This window comes from Triticum aestivum, chromosome 6B, assembly GCF_018294505.1.
Source record: "Triticum aestivum cultivar Chinese Spring chromosome 6B, IWGSC CS RefSeq v2.1, whole genome shotgun sequence".
Lineage (NCBI taxonomy): Eukaryota > Viridiplantae > Streptophyta > Magnoliopsida > Poales > Poaceae > Triticum > Triticum aestivum.
In genome coordinates, this window is record NC_057810.1 from 690,100,863 (window position 1) to 690,118,713 (window position 17,851).

At 42.8% G+C, this 17,851-nt stretch overlaps 1 protein-coding gene across 1 annotated transcript; it reads left to right on the forward strand.

Annotated features, from left to right (window-relative positions):
* Window positions 1–2,579: 2,579 nt before the first annotated feature.
* On the forward strand, window positions 2,580–5,622 carry LOC123139306 (protein ALP1-like). Its single transcript, XM_044559112.1, has 3 exons — window positions 2,580–2,876; window positions 4,395–5,090; window positions 5,168–5,622. The coding sequence occupies exons 2-3, from the start codon at window positions 4,415–4,417 to the stop codon at window positions 5,404–5,406; spliced, it is 915 nt and encodes a 304-aa protein (XP_044415047.1). The 5' UTR covers window positions 2,580–2,876; window positions 4,395–4,414; the 3' UTR covers window positions 5,407–5,622.
* The last annotated feature ends 12,229 nt before the right edge of the window (window positions 5,623–17,851 follow it).

Consider the following 17,851-nt stretch of genomic DNA (forward strand, 5'->3'; position numbering starts at 1 on the left):
CTCAGCGACATTCTTGTTGTTGTGACGCTTTGGGAAATCAAGTCGTGATGAGACCATCACATTTTTTTAAATGACTTTCTAAAAGTCCCTTATCTCGTCATGACATCACTCAGACATAATTTCTGAAACGACATTTTGAAAGTCCTTATCTCAACCTGGCATTTGATTCAGACTTCTTTTATATCTATCACACATGCATAATCTAATAGTTTTTCTTCCGTTGCAACGCACGGGCATATTTGCTTGTGTATTTATATGCAATGTAATGATGAAAGATAGTAGTACATGAATTCTTCTTCCTATTGGCAGATGTTGCATGATATCCGAAGAAATCGTATCTTCTATACATCATCCGTTGTGTCATCTTATTGCCTAACATTTTTCTAGTACAAGCATGGTTGGATTTTGCTGATGATTTAGATGGTATTTTCTTTCTCTCCGATTTATGCAGCGTTGTGGCAAATATGCTGAGTAACGTACGTTTAAAAAGAGTACGGTCTTTTCAAAATTTCATGATATTTCTATTGCCCCTTTGATAGAATGGGCAGGTGCAGAAACACACGCGGTCATTAGACCCACATTATAAATACACTTGTATTTAATTATACTCCGGGCAAAAGCTTAGCTCGACCTTGTTCGATGCCGATGCCGACGGCATCCTATCCTAGGATATCTTTTCCTCCTTGGAGGTGGCGTCATGGAGCCCCTTCACCTCCCTTGTCGTTTCAGTCTCGGGCTTCCGGGTGAAAACCCAATTTCAAACCTTGGTTGGAGCGGGCGCCGATGGGGTTCGTGCTTCTCTCTTGGAGGTCCGGTCCTTTGACGGTGGCTCCCGTGGCTCTGTGATGTCGCCGCCGGCCAAGCGGGTGCATGGCCTCAGGGTCAGCGTGGAAGTTGGAGCGGCGGCTCCACAAATGTCATGTGTGTTTGGTGTTGACTTTGGTCGCCTAGGTGATAGAGCCATCGACTCGATTGGTTCGCGGCCTCGAGGCAAGAGTGGAAGTCGGAGTGGCGGCTCCGGTATTCTCCTGTGTTTAGTGTTGGCCTTGGTCTCTTGGGCGGCAGTGTCATCGGCTAGTTTGGTACGCGGCCTCAGGGTTGATGTGGAAGTCGGAGCGGCAGCTCCGAAGCCCTTTATAGTGTTGTAGGGTGTCTTCTCCGGCCTGGCAAGGTCGTCTGCTCGGCTGGTGCGTAGACTCGGGGCTGCCGTGTACGTGTCTCGTAAATGTATTGGTTTTTGTTCAATTTTCCTTATTAAGTAGTGTATGTGTCTCGCGAATGTATTAGTCTTTTAACATGCTCCCTCTTACCTCTCTTTTTCAAAGGAGAGGTAAGAGTATAAAATAGATCTAAGCTGTTGATTGCATTAACTAGTGGGTTTGATTAACTCTTATCTTTTTACTTCCATGTAAAAAAAAGGAGGCAAGAGGGAGCATGTTTAAAATTGCTCAAGACGTGATGGAGGAAGAGGCGCTGTGGATGGAGAGATTCCGAGGCCTTGTTCCTCTGCAACTGAATCTGAATGGGCCGGGCGGGCGGGTGAGAGTTAGTTAGAGCTATAGTGAATGAGCTGCCATGGTGGTAGGTTAGGGTGTCACATCCACACTCAACGAACGCTCGTCCCATCAACACAGCTCAAATGGCTCGTGACCTCGAGCATCGCCCCGCTCATGAGTTTGGCTTAATTCGTGCATGTTACGATTGCAAAGTTTACATTAAGCTGCGAAAACTCTCAACTGTGTGTTCTCGGTCTTGCGTCCTCGCGTCGTCTTACTCATGAGTTCGGCTTTGTGTATATTGATGACATAGACAAGACAAACCTGTATTAAGCTGCTCAAACTCTTAAGTGTGCGTGTTCAGGCTGACATCCTCGGACGCCGTCCTGCTCATGAATTTGCCTTCGTGCATATTGTTGGTGCAGACAGGACAACTATATGGTTTTGGCAAAAAATACAGAGTTGATAATCCTTTTGTATCGCCAGTTTTTGCCAGCTCTTGGGAAAACCCTGTGTAAACCCCATTTGATGAAATGAATTTCTCTTTCCCTCTAAAACAAATCATTGGGTTAATTCCTAGAAAGGAATGAGCCCGATGCGGGAAAAAACCTCCTAATCGGCTTTCTTGGATCGGTGATCCTGTCCACGTCCTACTGCAAGGTCCATTGCGGCAAGCAACGGCTAGCCGGTGGTAGTACCACATCGCGCTCATGCGTCGACATATGGGACAACCCTTTGGATTATCATCGCGGCACCGCTACTAATCCTCCGGTATACGTCCAAGAGCGCCATGACACGACAATCAGTTTGGATGGTGGGGCCAGTTGTTTCGACTCGATTCTGAAGAATCACTGCCTGAAAAATCACAATCCCAAAAGAACTCATTGCTTCTCCAGGAATCGTCTAGAATCACCCACAATCGGCAGTGTATTTCAGAATCGAGCAAACTTGACGATTCTGGCGATTCCCGCAAAGCAAAACGATTCAGTTTTAGCAAATACCCCTATTGGATGTAGAAATTACCCCCAATATGCCACTCGGGCCAGCCGACCGACAGAGGCCCAGCCCAAAGTACTCGTCGATTCCCCCCAGTCGCTCGTCCCCGTCGCTCATCCCCATCCCCGTTCGACCTAGGTTTGGCGCCGCCAGCCGGATTCCCCGCCCCGAAATCGTTAGCTCCGCCGCCGGCGGTCCTCTACAGGGCATCCCCGTCCAGTCCACAACCACCCCGACCCCTCGGTGCCGGCAGCAGGAGGCGAACCGGCTTCCCGCCCCGACCCAACCGCCCTGCAGCAGGAGGCGAACCGGCTTCCCCGCCCCGACCCAACCGCCCTGCAGCAGGAGGCGCCGGCGTCGACCGAGCCCACTTCGCCGGTGTTGGTGAGCTCCTCTCTATCTCATCCTTTCTCCCCTTCTCTCTGTCATATCTCTGTTACATATTAGTTCAACTCTGTTTGTATGAATCAAAAAAATTATACTGCTACTTGTTTGCTTATGTTGTTTTCGATTTGTATGGTTATTTGGTTAGTACGAAATTTGTATGATTGATTGCTACTGTTCGAACTCTGTTTATAGTAATGAAAAATTGCATGAATGATTGCTACTGTATGAATTTTGTAGTGGTATGAAATGACTGCTGCTTAGTAAAAAAATAGTTTACATTTAAACGTTCACATATTGATGTTGTAGATGGAGAAAGTGAAGTATCCAAAAGCAATTTGGGATAGTGCGGCTCATTCCATTTATATGGATGTGTGCGTAGAGGAGGTGCGAGCAAATAACCGGGCCCCTGGAGGCACCACTTTGTCAGATGTAGGACAAGCTAATTTGCTTACTTAGTTCAATGAGCGCTCTGGGCGTGGCTATTCGCACTTGCAATTAAAAAACAGGTGGGATGCATGTAGAGGTGATTATGCCATATGGAAGACATTGGTTCAAAAAGCTTCTGGCATTGGAAGAGATCCTTATACGAAGACCATTGCTGCTACAAATGAGTGGTGGGCATTGGAGTTGAAGGTACCTTTGTTGTTTGTCATTTTATTAAACTGGGAGTCATGTGTTGGATTTTTCATTTCATTTAACATGAATGTGTGCTATTTCATTGCAGGCACGTCCGCAGGCTAGCAAGTTTCGGTATGTTGCACTTGCGGAGGAGGATAAAATGGAGGAGGTGTTTGATGCTTGTTGTGTCACAAATGAGCATGCGAGGGTGCCAATGCCAACATATCAAGGTTCTACGTCTTGAATCACTTTGGATGATGAGTCTGGTTGTGAAGGTGATGAAACTCAGGTTACACCTCGTCCTAATCGTGCTAAGGGTGGGAAGAAGAGGGCATGTCCTTATTCGCCAACTCCTAAGATGAATGAAAAGTGGGCAAGTGAGCATGCAAAAATGAGGCATTTGTGTGTATGGTGGACCTCTTTGATTCAAGGAACAAGAGAGATGAAACTCAAGTCTCAGCAAGAAAGGAGATTCACAAAATGATGGCCATGGTAGAGGCGGATGGTGGTGCCCCTAGGAGTGATGTTCATTTCTATGCTTCACAACTATTTAGGGATCAGACAAATCATGATGTTTTCTCTGCCTTCAAGGGTCACGAGCCTAGTGTGAGGCTTCTATGGATAAACAAAACATAGGAGTTCAACAATAAGTAGAACCTCTATGTTTCAAATGCTTTCAACTTGTATCATAGTAAACTATTTTATTTTGTTGAACCATTGTATTTGCTTTGAACTTGTACCGAATTGAATTATGTTGTTTGCCTTCTTATGAACTACTCTTTTGCTACTGCACCTTGTTATGAACTACTCTTTTCCTACTGCACCTTGTTATGAGCTACTATTTTCCTACTGTACCGAATTGTTGTAACCTCCTATGTGTGTATGTGGTTGTGGCAGATGGATAAAAAAGCAAGAAGATGAGGAATTTGAGGCTGGAATGCTTGCATTTGCTTTGGAAATGGTGTCGTCAAGCAAATCATTGCCGTATGCGTCAAGAAGATTACCACTTGTTACAGGCCTCCAATGGGTGGAAGAGAAGGAGAATGATCCAAAAGCTTTCTATGAGGAGGTCAGTGTTTTACCCATTACATGATCTGTTGGTTGAGAAGTATGGGCTTAAGTCAACTTGCAACATATCATCCAAAGAAGCGCTGGCACTTTTTTTATGGACTTTGGGAACAACACAGACCACTGAAAATATTGTAGATCGGTTTGCACATAGTCGTTCTGTCACTAACAAAAAATTCCATGAGGTTTTGGAGTGTGTGGACCACATGGCGGGTGACTACATTAGACCAATGGATCCATCCTTCTTTGAACCTCATCCCATACTTATAAAAACAAGGTTCTGGCCTCATTTCAAAAATTCTATTGGAGCCATAGATGGAACACATATTAAAGTGGTTGTGCCTAAGGAATTGGAGCCCCAACATAGGAACAGAAAAGGGTACACAAGCGAAAATGTCATGGCAGTGTGTGATTTTGATATGAGGTTCACTTTTGTTGTTCTTGGATGGCCCGGATCTGTTCATGACACATGTGTATGGAGCGATGCTATAGTTCATTATGAGCATTTTCCACAACCACCAACAGGTAATCTCTTGTATGTACACATGTTATTCTGGTGATGCTACTGTACCTTCTTGTTAACCTCTTATGTCTTATTGTAGATAAATACTACCTTGACGACTCTGGATATCCAAACAGAGTTGGATATCTAGCACCATACAAAGGACAACGGTATCATGTACCCGATTTCCAACAACACCCGCCCATGGGGAGGTATGAGACATTCAACCATCATCATTCTTCTTTGCGAAATGTTGTCGAAAGAATGTTTGGTGTTCTCAAGATGAAATGGCGTATTCTCCAAGGCATACCACGGTACAAACGGAGACCCAAAATATGATCATCACTGCGTGCATGTGTCTTCACAACTACATTCGTGATAGCAAATTATGTGATGAGCATTTTGACAAGTTTGACAATGATGTGTACGTGCAACCTGCACAACCGTTTACAGGTGCCAACGCTTTACCACCTGAAGATGATGGTACCATGAACGCTACACATGAGGCTATTGCTGTCAGTCTTGTACCTTGAGAGCGTCCATCTATTTGTAGTTTGCAATTCGCTTTTAACTTGTAATATTTAGCACTATATAATATTTCCAACTTTGGTCCTAAATTGTAATACTAAGCAATTTATGATTTTGCAACTTGCTTTATATTGTAATATTATATGCTTATGAGATTTGCAACTCGTTTTCATATTCAAAATAACCAAGTGTTACCAATATATCACACACTTCGGTCTAGGGGCATTACAGACATTTCAGCACACAACTCATACAACAATCACAGGTTAGAATCACAGAAAAGAATTGGGCAGACGATTCTGTGGGCAGATGATTCTCCGGGCAGTTTCCCAGAATCACGATTCTAGAGAATCATGAGGCTAAAAGAACTGGCTCTAAGAGCATGGTTAATAGTAAAGCTAATCAAGGAAGAAGAGTGAAGCCAACAGCTAAATCATGAAGGACTCAAGGGCTACTGACGATACCATGCCCCCAGGATATAGTCACGCAGGATCATTGTAAGAACATGCGGTGCCCCCATGTTTGGTTTTGGTAGTTGATGACAATCTCTATGGACTAATGGTTTTCTTGAGTTATATTTGAAGGATTTGTCCATAGGTTTTTCTTGAAGTCCATGTGTTGGTTTCAAGGAGTTTATGAGTTGACCAATGTGCTATTAAGGAATTATCCAAAGATTGGTCATGTGAGTGTTGAGCTTATTGCAAGCATGTCTTGAAGAAGAAGATTGTGTGATCATTCATGTTTACCTTCAAGACATCATCCAAATGAAGAGAGTTGGAAAGATTCAAGGTTGATCAAGACTAAGTCAAGAGTGAATCAAGTTGATCAACTCACAAAGCGTAGAAGATGTACCGAGAGAGATCAAGTGATCCCATGGTATGGTAAGCATTGTACATTGCACTTTGTGTACTAACCCATGGTCTATGTGAGAGTTCTATGTGGGGTTAGGTACGTGTCCATGGGCTTGCGTCAAGAGGAAAATATCATACAACCCATGGAAAGGATGACATCAAGTGGTGATCGTCATCATGATTGCCGTGTGCAAGTTCAAGTGGAGCATCACGAAGAGATCAAGTGCTTGAATCTTGCCATCCTTTGTGGTGTCAATGGTCTTGTGAAGATGTGCCGAAGAGAGGCTCACCCATAGTGGACTATGGGGGAGCAATCATCTAGTCTTCACCGAGCCAACGCAATCAAGAAAGGTGGTCCAACTTGAGGGAGTCAAGATCGTCATCATCTAGCTCAAGTGGACCATGTGCAAGGCAAAGGTTTTCCCTTGATAGGTTTTCTCTTTTACCGGTCTCATGGTGGTAGTTGGGAGACCGGGTTATAGGATCGATTGCCGTACTATCAAGGGGGGCTCTCGATGAGTAGCTTGGTCGTATCATTCATAGAGAGCTCAAACCATTGCATCCTTGCATCTTATTTCTTGGTTCTTGCTTGGTTCTCTTTGTGAGTCTTAGAGCTTATGGTCATCTTGATGACAAGTTTGAGTTCATCGAAAACGGAGTTCACATGCGTCTTCTATGATGTTTTCGGTGTTGGAGGTTTTACCGGCCTTATCCGAGGAAGGGTTCTCACCTTTTTTTTGATGAGCCTTTTCTAATTTGCTTATTATTTATATTTCTTTCAAGATTGTGTTAGCCCTTGTTGCTAGCTTTCCACCAAACTTGGTTTCATCGAATTCAGAGCTCGTACGCGAAAGTTGTGGCTGTTTTGATATTGCCTGTTTTACATAGAGAGGTTGTACCGCCCCATAGAGAGGTTGTACCGGTTGAATGGTACAACCGGTGTTTGGAGCGGTTGTACCGCTCTAGAATTGGTCCGGAGGTTGTACCGGCCATGTACCGCTCCACCACTGGACTAGTTTCTGTTGTGGTGCGGTTGTTGGGCGGTTGTGGGCCGGTTGTACCGTTTATTGCCTGTTACCGGTTGTACCGGTGCTCATAGCAGTTGTACCGCTCCTATGTTATTTTGCACATAACGGGAAGATTCGTGGGGACCTATTTAAGGGGGTCTTCTTCCCCAATGGTTCCCCAACTCTTGAGCTCATTTTTGCCCCCATTGTTGACCTTCTTTGAGCTTGCTAACTCTCAATCCCTCCATGGATTCTTGCTAGTTTTTGAGGGAAAAGAGAGAGGAGATCTAGATCCACACTTCCACCAATCACTTTCTCCTCTATGTGAGGGGAACCCCTTGGATCTAGATCTTGGAGTTCTTTATGTTCTCCTTCTTGTTCTTCCTCTCACGTTCCTCCCTAGCATTAGTTGCTTTGGTGAGATTTGAGAGAGAAGGACTTGAGCACTCTGTGTGCCCTTGCCATTGCATTTGTGCATTGGTTTGAGTTCTCCACGGTGATACGTCGAAGTTACAAGTTCAGAAGCTTATTACTCTTGGGTGCTTGGTACCCTTGAGCTTATTCCTCTTGGGTGCTTGGGTGCCCTAGATGGTTGGTGGTGCTTGGAGCTCAATCATTGTGGTGTAAAGCTCCGGGCAAGCGTCGCGGTCTCCAATTAGGTTGTGGAGATCGCCCCGAGCAATTTGACGGGTACCAGTGACCGCCCCCAAGGGTTGCCAAAGTGTATGGGGTCGGTGACCGCCCCAAGGGTCGCCATTTGTACGGGTTCGGTGACCGCCCTCAAGGGTCCCTTAGTGGAATCATGGCATCTTGCATTGTGTGAGGGCGTAAGGAGATTACTATGGCCCTAGTGGCTTCTTGGGGAGCATTGTGCCTCCACACCGCTCCAAACGGAGATTAGCATCCACAAGGGTGTGAACTTCGGGATACATCGTCGTCTCCGCGTGCCTCGGTTATCTCTTACCCGAGCCCTTTACTTATGCACTTTACTTTGTGATAGCCATATTATTCTTTGTCATATATCTTGCTATCGCATAGTTACTTATCTTGCTTAGCATAAGTTGTTGGTGCACATAGGTGAGCCTAGTTGTTTTAGGTTTTGTGCTTGACAAATTAACCGCTAGGTTTATTCTGCATTTGTTCAAGCCTAAACCGTAATTATTTTAAAGCGCCTATTCACCCCCCTCTCTAGGCGACATCCACAATCTTTCAATTGGTATCAGAGCCTCGTCTCTCTTTGTTAGGCTTAACCGCCTAGAGCGTAAAGATGTCGACTAGGGGATTAGGATTCTCTGACACTCTTAGTTTCAATGACAGAAATTTTGATGTTTGGGCAATTCACATGCTTAATCTCTTTAGGGTCATGGACCCAAATTTAGAGAGAATTGTAGATATGGGTTTTTCTCCTCCAAAGGATCCCCAAAGATTATCTTTAGAGGATGAGAAAAACTCTTATCTCAATGCTCAAGCTTCTAATGTGCTTTTCGATGCTTTGAGCAATGTAGTTATATTTGAACTCATGCCGTTCCGGGATGCTCATGAGTTGTGGACAAAGCTTCAAGATAAATATGGTGTGTCCAAGATTTGTGGGGATGATTGTTCTCCCTCCTCCTCCGGTCGTGTTGCCTTCTCAACTTCTTCTACTTCACCTACATGTGGATTGCCACACGGTAATGCTAGGGTGAGTAGTGGTGGTCATTGTAATGATGATAGTGTGCTTATTCTTGGTGATTCTTCATCACTATCTTATTGCAATGGTACTTCTTTGGACTTTAACACTTCAAGCACCTTACATGTTTCACTTGCTCGTGTTGGTAGTCCTTGCATATCATGTAGAAATTGCTTGCTCAAATCTCATGATGATATGCTTGCTATGTCTTGTTGCCATGATAAAAATGTATCTATTTCCTCGAGTTGTTGTGCTAACAATGTAGAGGAAACTCAACACTCCATGGAACAAGATGTGGTCTTGAATGGTGCTTCAAGGGATCCTACATCATCATCTATTGCATTTTGCCTTATGGCCAAGGCCTCAAAGGTATCTCCCACTTTGAATCCCAATATATCTTGTGATGATATTGATGATGGCAAGAATGATGATGATGTCGATTATGATGAAGAGAATGATGATGTTGCCTCCTTAAAAATTAAGGGGGAAATGATTTTTAAAGCTCTTCTTAAGAATAAAATTGCTCATTCCAACTTCATGGAAATCATGTCGATTGCTATTAAGAGCAAGAAATATATTGATGAGTTGGAATCTCATCTTGAGGAGCATGAGGTCACCATTGATAAAATGGAAGGTCATGGGCGTGATTACGCTAATGAGATTGCGGACCTCTCTCAAGCTCTTGAACTTGAACAAACCACCAAGGAATCTCTTGAGGAGACTTTTGCTCTAGAATTATCTAGAGTGAAGGAATCTAATGATAGAGCTCTTGAGGTGGCCAATGTTTTTGAAACTAAAAATGCCAAGCTTGAAGTTGCTCATGCTAGACTCCTTGAGGATTTTGAGCACCTCGAAAATGGCTCAAGGGTCATCAACGGTGAGCTCATCAAACTCACTGAGTCTCATGCTCAACTTGAAGCTTCTTATTGAAAAGATCTTTCCAAGTTGCCTTCTTCTCTTGTTGTTAATGATGATGCTTGTGCTACTAACTCTAGTTCTTGTGAAGCATCCATTTTGAAGGAGAATGTTGATCTACGGGCTCAACTTGAGGTGCTATCTAGTAATTATGGGAAATTGGAAGAAAGTCATGAAAAGCTCTCAAGCTCTCATGATGATCTTCTGGTATCCCATAGTGTGCTAAAGATAGCTCATGGGGCCATGATTGTTAAGGTAACATCTAGTGAGCCTCATGTGGATACTAGCACTACTTCTAGTCAAAATAGTATATTGCCATGTGCTAGTCCTTGTAATTCATCTACTCACAATGTTGGTACGTCTTGTGATGAATTGCTTTCCTTGCCTTGTTGCTCTAACGATGAAGCTTATACTTCCTCTAGTACTTATGTTGAGACTAACCATGTAGAGGAAATCAAAGAGCTCAAGGCCCAAGTCACTTCTTTGAAGAAAGACTTGGAAAAGAGTCATCAAGGGAAATCCACACTCAACAATATCTTGAGTGTGCAAAAATCCCCCAATGACAAAGGTGAACTTGGATTCAACTCCAATAAGAAGAATAAGTCCAAGATGAACAAAAGGAAGGGCCAATAACAAGTCAAGAATTCGGCCAAGATTGTTTGCTTCAAGTGCAAAGTAGAAGGGAATCATGTTAGATCTTGCCCATTGAAGAAGAAGGCCATTAGTGTCAAGCAACAAGGGAAGAGGGCACAAGTTCAATCTCATGCTCAACCTCAAGTTGAAGAAAGGCCTCTTCCCAAGAAGACTCAAGTTAATGCTTCTCTTGTTGAGAAATCAAGTGATAAGAAAGTGAAGAGTAGACGTTTCTACTTATGTCATGAGAAAGGCCACATCGCTTCTTCATGCACTAGTGGTAACTTATCCAACCCAATTACTATTGATGATATCTATTCTCTTGGGAAGGATAAGGTCGGCAATGTGTTTGCCAAGTTTGTTGGTACTCAAAGTGGTGTCAAGAAAAGAACCATTTGGGTTGCCAAGCCTATTGTGACTAACCTCTTAGGACCCAACTTGGTTGGGGACCAACAAGCTCAAACTTGATCAATAGGTGTTGTTGGAGGGCATTGGAGACTTGGCTACATTATGAAGAATTAAGGGGACTTCATCATTCTTTTTGTCTCAAGCCAAGTCAATTGGATTATCAAGTTTCTATCTTATATCCAATGTTTCTCCATGCGGTAACTCATGCTTAAAGTGTTTACATTGATAGTTACTTACCCCTTTGCATGTTTGGTTTTGTTCCTTGCATGTGTTTGTATATGTTGTGCTTCCAACTTGATTATCTTGGGCAATCAAGTATGTGTGTGTTGGTTGGCACATCATGTACGTGTGTGTCATGCATTGAGCCTTTTGCATCTTGTTCTTTTCTTAGTTGGCTCTTGTGAGAGATTAATGGAATATCCCATTATCGGGAAGTGATGTGCTTTGTGCACCTCACAATCCTATATATGTGTGTACATGAGTAATACCATCTAGTATTGATATTTCAAGATTATCTAGTCGCTATCTGGTATGTCTTCTCATGAGAAATTCAAATTCTATATTGTCCATTAATTATCTCGTGTTGGATCGTTATTTTGCCTCTCGTTTATCTTTAATTGGTATCACATTATGGGGGAGTAATATGCTATGTGTATATTACTAGCCTAGAAAATGTGTACATTTGAGATATTGTCATCTAGAATTGATATTGTAAATTATCTTGTTCCTAGGTGGCATGTTAGCTCTACAAGTTGCAATTTTCTTTTTATTTGGTGTGAAGATGATGTCAGATATCCTTGTTATCTACCACCGGGAATTATTTACAAATACTTCTTGTCTTTTGACAATTGGTACTCACTTATGTGTGGTAGAAATTATTGATCATCTTTACATTGGCCTTTGCTTTTATTTGCTTTATCTCTTGCCTAGGATTGTGTCAACTCCCATTGTATTCCATACCACTTGTGGATCTTGTTAATTTCTTGACCTTGTCTAGTGTTTTCTAGATATAGTGAAAGTGGTGATCCCACCTCGTGCATTTTGTATTCAAATGCAAATTCTCTATAATGCACTAGTCTTGGGGGAGCTATCCTATTCTCTATAAAACACTCATCTTGTGATCCTTATCAAGTGTGTGTTTGTGGAAGGCAAGCCGTTTCTTTTTGGTACTTTGTGCCATCATGAAACTTTGTAGAGAGTTTGGTTTGTTTGGAACCATCCTCTCTTTGGGAGTTTGACATCTTTAGTTTAGTGTGTATCAATGGATATCTCATTACTTGATGTATCTTTAATGATATCTTCCAAGTGATGATTTCTCCATTTGGTATCCTTTTCGCTTGGCATTTCTTTTTCTTTTGGTTTCGTTTCTTGAAAGTCTTAAGCATGCATGTTTACTTCATGTATTTTATTTGGCATGCTTTCTTTCTTTGACTCAATATATAGGGGAATCTCCACCAAGTCTCAAATCGGATGAGATGTGTATGAAATTCATTTTCATATCTTTTTGCACATATTTATGTGGAGATTGTCCTATGTATTGATGTCTCTAACCCTTTGGTCCCAATGAGTTTGGGTACCATGTTGTTTGTGTTGTTCTTGTAGGAACATTTGGAGATGCATTGGATGCTCGGCTCACTCACAAGGAAGGTGTTTTCACCATGTGCTTATTGGAGTCAAGCTAGGATGATCAATGGACTACCATCTAACTTCAATTGGTATCTACTACATCCTTCAATGGTATCTCGGTAACAAGTATCATCATCTACTTCATGCACACATTTCTTGCATCAACCTTGTGTAGGTTGTATCATGGCATGTAATTCATTCTTTCTTGTGTTACTTGTTTCCTTTCTCAAAGCATCCCAACAATGATCTCATGTTGCTAGTTGTGATGTCTTTGATGGTTGTGTGGTAGGAATTCACTTATATACAATAAGACAATATCTAGCCAAGTGCTATGCTTCCAAGCAAATATCTTATTGGTATATCTATGACTTCCTTTTGTATATCTTGTTCCTTCGTGTTGTAACTATTTCGGGTGTACATACTTCTTTGTAGACATATATCATCATGACTTCGTCTACTTAGAACCTTATACACTTGAGAGAAATTACATCTCTAGATGATATCCTTTCTTTCACGTCCACCTTGTCTTTCTTTTGTTATTTCTTTGGTGGCTCAGTGAAAGCTTTTGCCTTGAGTGCATGTCCTCTATCGTTGCATCTTGTTGCACTTTTGTGTGGTGAAGATTATTTTCCTCTTGCTTATCTTTACGAGGCTTTTGCCATCTTAATTGGTATCCCTCGTCTTGATGAGGCTTTCATTTTCTATCTTCACCATGGGTTGTCACAAGCATAGGTCTTTATATGCTTATTAGTAAGCTTGTGAACCCATTTGCCTGTTGTATGTGGGAATGATAGGCCTTGTACCATGTGCCTCATTCTTTCAAGACTATGTTGATGCGTAATGCTCATCCTTATTTTTAGTCTTCTCAAGTGCTTCGCCATGACTCACACACATCATTTTGGTTGAGCCTACTCTTAAGTTGCCCCGTTTATATGTTGCTCAACCATGTGCTTGTTGCAAGCGCTAGGCTTTGTTTCCTATTTTCTCACTTGCACTGGGTGTGAGTTTCTATTGATTTTGGGGGAGCTATGATCCTACTTTGTGCACTTTGTATTCAAATACAAAAACTCTTATGTGTGCACAAATCATGGGGAGCTTCTCTAGTTTCTTTAGAACACTCCCTTGCTCATATCATAATATCCTTTTTCATGTGGCTCGTAGGATCATTGGTCTAGTTGGTTCAATTGATATCCGTTGATTGCTTGCTTCAATCGGTATCCTCTGATTGCTTGTGTCTCTCTTTTTTATGTCTTTGTGGCATATCTTTCTTTTGCAATCTTTGGGCCTCAATATAGTTTGTCTTCCTCCAAGTACTGACAGTTGGATATGTGTATTGCATTCCACTCTCTTGTTGAGAAATACACAATTTTTGGAGGACCACAATTTATATTGGCCTTTTAAGCTTTTCGCCCATTTTGGCAATCGATGCCAATGGGGGAGAAGTTTCAGAGAGTTTTGTGGAGAAGTCGTCTGAGTCTTCTCCTTGCTTTGGTTTTGGTTCCTAAGCTTTTGCATCTCATTCTCATGCATCATTGGTTAATGCATTGCATGGTGATGCATAATTCCTTGTATAAACTCTCTTGAAAGTGATTGTCATCAATTACCAAAATGGGGGAGATTGTAAGAACATGCGGTGCCCCCATGTTTGGTTTTGGTAATTGATGAAAATCTCTATGGACTAATGGTTTTCTTGAGTTATATTTGAAGGATTTGTCCATAGGTTTTTCTTGATGTCCATGTGTTGGTTTCAAGGAGTTTATGAGTTGACCAATGTGCTATTAAGGAATTATCCAAAGATTGGTCATGTGAGTGTTGAGCTCATTGCAAGCATGTCTTGAAGAAGAAGATTGTGTGATCATTCATGATTACCTTCAAGACATCATCCAAATAAAGAGAGTTGGAAAGATTCAAGGTTGATCAAGACTAAGTCAAGAGTGAATCAAGTTGATCAACTCACAAAGCGTAGAAGATGTACCGAGAGGGATCAAGTGATCCCATGGTATGGTAAGCATTGTACATTGCACTTTGTGTACTAACCCATGGTCTATCTGAGAGTTCTATGTGGGGTTAGGTACATGTCCATGGGCTTGCGTCAAGAGGAAGATATCATACAACCCATGGAAAGGATGACATCAAGTGGTGATCGTCATCATGATTGCCGTGTGCAAGTTCAAGTGGAGCATCACGAAGAGATCAAGTTCTTGAATCTTGCCATCCTTTGTGGTGTCAATGGTCTTGTGAAGATGTGCCGAAGAGAGGCTCACCCATAGTGGACTATGGGGGAGCAATCATCTAGTCTTCATCGAGCCAACACAATCAAGAAAGGTGGTCCAACTTGAGGGAGTCAAGATCGTCATCATCTAGCTCAATTGGACCATGTGCAAGGCAAAGGTTTTCCCTTGATAGGTTTTCTCTTTTACCGGTCTCATGGTGGTAGTTGGGAGACCGGGTTATAGGATCGATTGCCGTACTATCAAGGGGGGCTCTCGATGAGTAGCTTGGTCGTATCATTCGTAGAGAGCTCAAACCATTGCATCATTGCATCTTATTTCTTGGTTCTTGCTTGTTTCTCTTTGTGAGTCTTAGAGCTTATGGTCATCTTGATGACAAGCTTGAGTTAATCGAAAACGGAGTTCGCATGCGTCTTCTATGATGTTTTCGGTGTTGGAGGTTTTACCGGTCTTATCCAAGGAAGGGTTCTCACCTTTTTCTGATGAGCCTTTTCTAATTTTCTTATTATTTATATTTCTTTCAAGATTGTGTTATCGCTTGTTGCTAGCTTTCCAACAAACTTGGTTTCATCGAATTCGGAGCTCGTATGTGAAAGTTGTGGCTGTTTTGATATTGCCTGTTTTACATAGAGAGGTTGTACCGCCCCATAGAGAGGTTGTACCGGTTGACCGGTACAACCGGTGTTTGGAGCGGTTGTACCGCTCCAGAATTGGTCCGGAGGTTGTACCGGCCATGTACCGCTCCACCACCGGACTAGTTTCTATTGTGGTGCGGTTGTTGGGCGGTTGTGGGCCGGTTGTACCGTTTAATGCCTGTTACCGGTTGTACCGGTGCTCATAGCGGTTGTATCGCTCCTATGTTATTCTGCACATAACAGGCAGATTCGTGGGGACCTATTTAAGGGGGTCTTCTTTCCCAATGGTTCCCCAACTCTTGAGCTCGTTTTTGCCCCCATTGTTGACCTTCTTTGAGCTTGCTAACTCTCAATCCCTCCATGGATTCTTGCTAGTTTTTGAGGGAAAAGAGAGAGGAGATCTAGATCCACACTTCCACCAATCACTTTCTCCTCTATGTGAGGGGAACCCCTTGGATCTAGATCTTGGAGTTCTTTGTGTTCTCCTTCTTGTTCTTCCTCTCACTTTCCTCCCTAGCATTAGTTGCTTTGGTGGGATTTGAGAGAGAAGGACTTGGGCACTCTGTGTGACCTTGCCATTGCATTTGTGCATCGGTTTGGTTTCTCCATGGTGATACGTCGAAGTTACAAGTTGAGAAGCTTATTACTCTTGGGTGCTTGGTACCCTTGAGCTTGTTCCTCTTGGGTGCTTGGGCGCCCTAGACGGTTGGTGGTGCTTGGAGCTCAATCATTATGGTGTAGAGCTCCGGGCAAGCGTCAGGGTCTCCAATTAGGTTGTGGAGATCGCCCCGAGCAATTTGACGGGTATCGGCGACCGCCCCCAAGGGTTGCCAAAGTGTACGGGTTCGGTGACCGCCCCCAAGGGTCGCCATTTGTATGGGTTCGGTGACCGCCCTCAAGGGTCCCTTAGTGGAATCACGACATCTTGCATTGTGCGAGGGCGTGAGGAGATTACGGTGGCCCTAGTGGCTTCTTGGGGAGCATTGTGCCTCCACACCGCTCCAAACGGAGATTAGCATCCGCAAGAGTGTGAATTTCGGGATACATCGTCGTCTCCGCGTGCCTCGGTTATCTCTTAGCCGAGCCCTTTACTTATGCACTTTACTTTGTGATAGCCATATTGTTCTTTGTCATATATCTTGCTATCGCATAGTTACTTATCTTGCTTAGCATAAGTTGTTGGTGCACATAGGTGAGCCTAGTTGTTTTAGGTTTTGTGCTTGACAAATTAACCGCTAGGTTTATTCCGCATTTGTTCAAGCCTAAACCGTAATTATTTTAAAGCGCCTATTCACCCCCCCTCTCTAGGCGACATCCACGATCTTTCAATCATGGTGAAGGAAATATGCCCTAGAGGCAATAATAAAGTTATCATTTATTTCCTTATATCATGATAAATGTTTATTATTCATGCTAGAATTGTATTAACCAGAAACTTAGTACATGTGTGAATACATAGACAAAACCTATAGTCCCTAGTATGCCTCTACTTGACTAGCTCGTTAATCAAAGATGGTTATGTTTCCTAACCATAGACATGTGTTGTCATGAACGGGATCACATCATTAGGAGAATGATGTGATGGACATGACCCACCCGTTAGCTTAGCATTATGATCGTGTTAGTTTCATTGCTACTGCTTTCCTCATGACTTATACAAGTTCCTCAAACTATGAGATTATGCAACTCCTGAATACCGAAGGAACACTTTGTGTGCTACCAAACGTCACAACGTAATTGGATGATTATAAAGGTGCTCTACAGGTGTCTCCGATGGTGTTTGTTGAGTTGGCATAGATTGAGATTAGGATTTGTCACTCCGATTGTCGAAGTGGTATCTCTGGGCCCTCTCGGTAATGCACATCACTATAAGCCTTGCAAGGAATGTGACTAATGAGTTAGTTGCGGGATGATGCATTACAGAATGAGTAAAGAGACTTGCTGGCAACGAGATTGAACTAGGTATTGAGATACCGACAATCGAATCCCAGGCAAGTAACATACCGATGACAAAGGGAACAACGTATGTTGTTATGCGGTTTGACCGATAAAGATCTCCATTGAATATGTAGGAGCCAATATGAGCATCCAGGTTCTGCTATTGGTTATTGACAGGAAATGATTCTCGGTCATGTCTACATAGTTCTCGAATCCGTAGGGTCCGCACGCTTAACGTTCTGTGACAATTTCTATTATGAGTTATGTGATTTGATGACCTAAGTTTGTTCTGAGTCCCGGATGAGACCGGGGACATGACGAGGAGTCTCGAAATGGTCGAACC